Raw genomic sequence first — 4,161 nt, 5'->3', positions numbered from 1 at the left:
GAGCCTCTTTGAGCGGTACCTCACGCTCTGGGTCTTCCTCGCCATGGTCATCGGTGTCCTCATCGGCTACTACGTGCCGTCGATCCCCGAAGGTCTCGACAAGGCCACGATCAGCGATGTCTCGGTCCCGATCGCCGTCCTCCTCTGGGGCATCATCCTCCCAATGATGATCAAGATTGAGTTTGCCAGCATCGTCGACTGTCTCAAGCAGCCCAAGGCGATCCTCCTCACGTGCATTGTCAACTACGCCATCCAGCCGTTCACGATGTATGGCATCGCGATCCTCTTCTTCCGGACGTTCTTTGGCGGCTACCTCGGCGACAAGGCGGACGGCTACGTCGTGGGCTCGATCCTCCTCGGCGGTGCACCGTGTACCGCCATGGTGTTTGTGTGGTCGATTTTGATGAAGGGCAATGCAGCGTACACGCTGACGCAAGTCGCAGTCAACGACCTCCTCCTCATGGTGTTGTACGTTCCAACGACCAAGCTGCTCGCGGATGGCACGTCCCTCGAGATGCCGTGGTCGACGCTCTTCGTGTCTGTCGGTCTCTTCGTCGTCATTCCGCTCGTCGTCGGCTACGGCATCCGCAAAGCGTTCGGGCACTCGGATGCTGGCCTCGACTGGCTCAACTCGAAGCTCCTCCCTGTGTTGGACTCGCTTTCGATGGTGTTCTTGGTGCTCATGATCGTGCTCATCTTCATTTCGCAAGCCGCCACCATCACGGACAACGTCGTCGACATCCTCATTATTGCGATGCCGTTGATCCTCCAGACAATCCTTATCTGGGGCATCACATACACCGGTGCGCTCTACCTCGGCCTTTCGTACGACATTGCGGGCCCCGCGACCTTGATCGCGTGCTCGAACTTTTTTGAAATGGCTGTCGCCGTCGCCGTGTCGCTCTACGGGTCGGGGTCCCCCGCTGCGCTGGCGACTGTGGTCGGCGTCCTTATCGAAGTCCCCCTCATGCTCATCCTCGTCGCAATCAACAACAAGACGCAACACAAGTTCGCCTCGGCGTCCCCGCCGCTCCTCCCCGAACCCTAGTCGTTGGCCCAGAGTGATTATAAAGTAATATGTCCTACACGTGACCGAAGTCTTATGTATCGGCATCGAAAAGTCCTTGGGTCATAGAAGGCAGCCCACGGCGTGTAGCTAGCGCATTTGAATGTCCACTCATTTCAACAAGACATGCTGCCCACCGTCGACACCACATCTAACAGTAGGCCAGCCAATTCCCGCGCAAGCTCTAAGAAGCGCTTGCAATGGATCGTCTTTGCGTCAACTTCTCGGGCCTGCCGGGTTCCGACGACAACGCAAGCTAGGGCTGTCGGTGTCCCACCCGGCAATACTGTCTGACCGACAAAGGCCCATGGCCGCGGCGATCTTGTGAGGTACGACTACCTGTCGCTGACTCTTTCATGCGCTAAAGCTGGAACGCGATGCTGTTGAGCGTCGCGCCGGCCATGGCGTAATCTGGGTGGGCACGAGAGATCAGTTTTGTGCGTCCTGACTGAGCCCTTACATTGCACTTGGTCATGCGAGAACAGCTGTACGATACACGCGATTGGCGCCTCTGGCAAAAAACCTTTTTACACACAACGTTTTGATCCCCTTTCCTTCCCAATTTTCGTCGTTTGAGCCTTCTGGAGAAATGGTTCACGGCACGACTTCCTATCGCGTCAGGATTACACGACTTCCGCATGGGCAATGTGGGCGCTGATCGCCTGAAAAGCCTTTTTGATGTGCCTCGCATTGGACAAAAGGTGGTTGGCGCCCTTGATCTCCAGCCACTGCTTGGGCTCACGGGCTGTTGCAAAGAGAGCGGCGCCGTGCTCCAGCGGAACGTTCTTGTCGCTGGTGCCGTGGACGACGAGAAGCGGTACCGCACCGCGTATGACGTGCCCAGCAATGTCCAGCTGCTCCATGTCATCAACGTAGCTTCGCGCGAGGGGTCGCCAGACTTTGCCAGTCGCATCAAACGACGTAGTATCCGCGCGGCAGTCGTTCGCCAACGGCCATTGCGCCGGCCAGTAGAACGCCGTCTCGCATTGCCCGTCGACGCGCATGGCCGTCAATTGGTCATGCGAAAAGTCAAGCTTCGAGCCTGCACAGGCGTCGACGATACCTGCCACCACCGAGATGGACCGTAGCTGCGGATGATCCGAGTCGCGGAGACAAGCCGCGAGAATGGCACCGGTCGAGAGCCCAACGACATGCACGTGGGCCTTTTGAAGCTCGGTCGCACAGTAGGCCACAATCCCGCGCGCGTCTTCAAGCTCGCGACTGAGTGTCTTGCTACGATAGCTTGCATCGCCGTCGGAGCCCGGAAGCCCTGAGAAGTTGACGCAAAGAAGATCCATCGCGAGCGCTTCCTCGAGCTTGCGCGGGAAGCGGCTGGCGTACGCGGGTGGAGCGTCCTCGTTCGGGTGTACCGATAGGTCCGGGAAGCCGTGGAAGTAGACGACGATGCTCTTCGTTGACTCCTCGACCGTCGAGAGCAGACCCAGCAGCGTGCGCGCTTGCCCGATCGGGACGCGGACGTGTGCCAATGTGCGCATCGAAAATGAGAGGTATTAGACAATGCAATATCATTTATAAAGGTTCTTGTTGTTGCCCTTTCCGATACGAAAGCTCGCTTGGTGCAGTCGAGCAGTTCGGCCCTGTTCGATCGCGGCCGCAATGCCTTGTGATACCGCGCAGCTCTACCGGTCAATACATTGCCTCGTAATGTGCCGGGCGCGAAGTGCGCCGCATGGCCTTTGGCGCCAACTGATACCGCCAGCCACCGTTTTCGTCAGTTTGAAATTTGCCCGACCATGGTCACCACGCACAACATGCGAGCCCACTGGGACTTTGGCAACCTCGACGCAACTGAAGCCGTCTTCAAGCAGCTCATAGAAGTGTCCGCGTCGCCCATCGAAACCATGCTGTTCGAGACCCAACTTGCCCGTGTGCACGGTCTCCGCGGCCACTTTGAAGCTGCCCACGCTCTCCTCGATGCGATCGAAACCGAGCTCGGGAAGATCATTGGCGCAACGAACGACGTGGCCGAGCTTCAGACGCGCTACTTCTTGGAGCGTGGCCGTGCTCTGCGCTCTGCCAAGCAGCCGGACGCAGCCTGTCCGCTCTTCAAGCAAGCAGTTGACGTCGCAGTGGCTTCCCACATGGACGAGCTCGCGATCGATGCGATTCACATGATGGCGCTCGTCGTGTCACCGAGCGAGGGGATTGCGTGGACAGAGCGTGGCATCGCCTTGGCCCAGCGCTCGGATGACGCCAATGCGCAGAACTGGGACGCACCCCTCGCCAACAACCTCGGGTGGGCCTATTTTGATGCGCGTGAGTACGCAAAGGCCCTCGCGACCTTTGAGACGGCGCTTGTCGCGCGCGAGCGCATCGGGGCACCCGAGCAAATTCTTATTGCCAAGTGGGCTATTGCACGCGTGTATCGGGCGCTGGAGCGCTACGACGACGCCATTGGGCTCTTGATGTCCCTCTCGCCTCAAGATGGATACACGCACGAAGAGCTCGGCGAAAACCTCCTCGCGCAGCACAAGCCCGAGATTGCCAAGACGCATTTCGCCCAGGCATACGAGGCGCTGCAACACGACCCGTCTGTTGACGCCCCGCGTGTCGCCCACCTCCTCGCCCACTCCAAGGAGTTGATCGCCACGCAAGACACCTTGGTGGAAGAGTTCCGCGCCGTGTAATGTATGTAAAGTCAACACCTACATGACGGTTGGCGTTCTGCCGCCCGCTCAGTATTAGACTTAACACCTCCGCACTTCCAGGGCTTGGGCTGTTCCATTATCCTACCGAATCGTGGATGTAGACTTTTCAGAAATTTGAAGCAAACCCCGCTGGGCAGAAATTGAATTGTGATCGGATTTTTTCGGGTGGCTGACCCGATAAAACTTCTCGGCATCTGATTGGCTAAAAACATCCTATGACGTGGCAAGCTGAAAACAGTGGGGCCCATGCAAAGAACATAACATGCGCGAGCGCAAGGACAAAACAAAGCGCTGGCTTAAACGAATTAGCGTAGCAGAGCTTCGGGCATTGGCTTTGATTCCCTGTACGCATGACATATCAATACATTGCCGCGGCAATCGAATACCATCCGTTTTACCTTCCTGGCGTATCTTGCTCTTGAAAAA

The 4,161-nt window shown here is 57.7% G+C and overlaps 3 protein-coding genes across 3 annotated transcripts; 2 read left to right on the top strand and 1 right to left on the bottom strand.

Annotated features, from left to right (window-relative positions):
• Window positions 1-1,176, top strand: SPRG_17083 (arsenical-resistance protein). The gene has a single exon (XM_012356476.1). It carries the CDS (start codon window positions 44-46, stop codon window positions 1,046-1,048), a length of 1,005 nt encoding a protein of 334 aa, XP_012211866.1. The 5' UTR covers window positions 1-43; the 3' UTR covers window positions 1,049-1,176.
• Window positions 1,177-1,574: 398 nt separating this feature from the next.
• SPRG_17082 (hypothetical protein) lies at window positions 1,575-2,562 on the bottom strand (the record flags this gene model as incomplete). The annotated part of the gene is made up of 1 exon (XM_012356475.1): window positions 1,575-2,562. The coding sequence occupies one exon, from the start codon at window positions 2,560-2,562 to the stop codon at window positions 1,690-1,692; it is 873 nt and encodes a 290-aa protein (XP_012211865.1). The 3' UTR covers window positions 1,575-1,689.
• Window positions 2,563-2,820: 258 nt separating this feature from the next.
• On the top strand, window positions 2,821-3,714 carry SPRG_17081 (hypothetical protein; the record flags this gene model as incomplete). Its single annotated transcript, XM_012356474.1, has 1 exon — window positions 2,821-3,714. One exon carries the CDS (start codon window positions 2,821-2,823, stop codon window positions 3,712-3,714), a length of 894 nt encoding a protein of 297 aa, XP_012211864.1.
• Window positions 3,715-4,161: the final 447 nt, after the last annotated feature.

This window comes from Saprolegnia parasitica (genome assembly GCF_000151545.1).
Source record: "Saprolegnia parasitica CBS 223.65 unplaced genomic scaffold supercont2.478, whole genome shotgun sequence".
Classification (NCBI taxonomy): Eukaryota; Oomycota; class Saprolegniomycetes; order Saprolegniales; family Saprolegniaceae; genus Saprolegnia; species Saprolegnia parasitica.
This window is presented reverse-complemented; position numbering and strand designations above follow the sequence as displayed.

Excerpts from the sequence above, each read along its gene's own strand:
- SPRG_17083 (XM_012356476.1), top strand. The coding sequence starts at position 44 with ATGGTCATCGGTGTCCTCATCGGCTACTACGTGCCGTCGATCCCCGAA.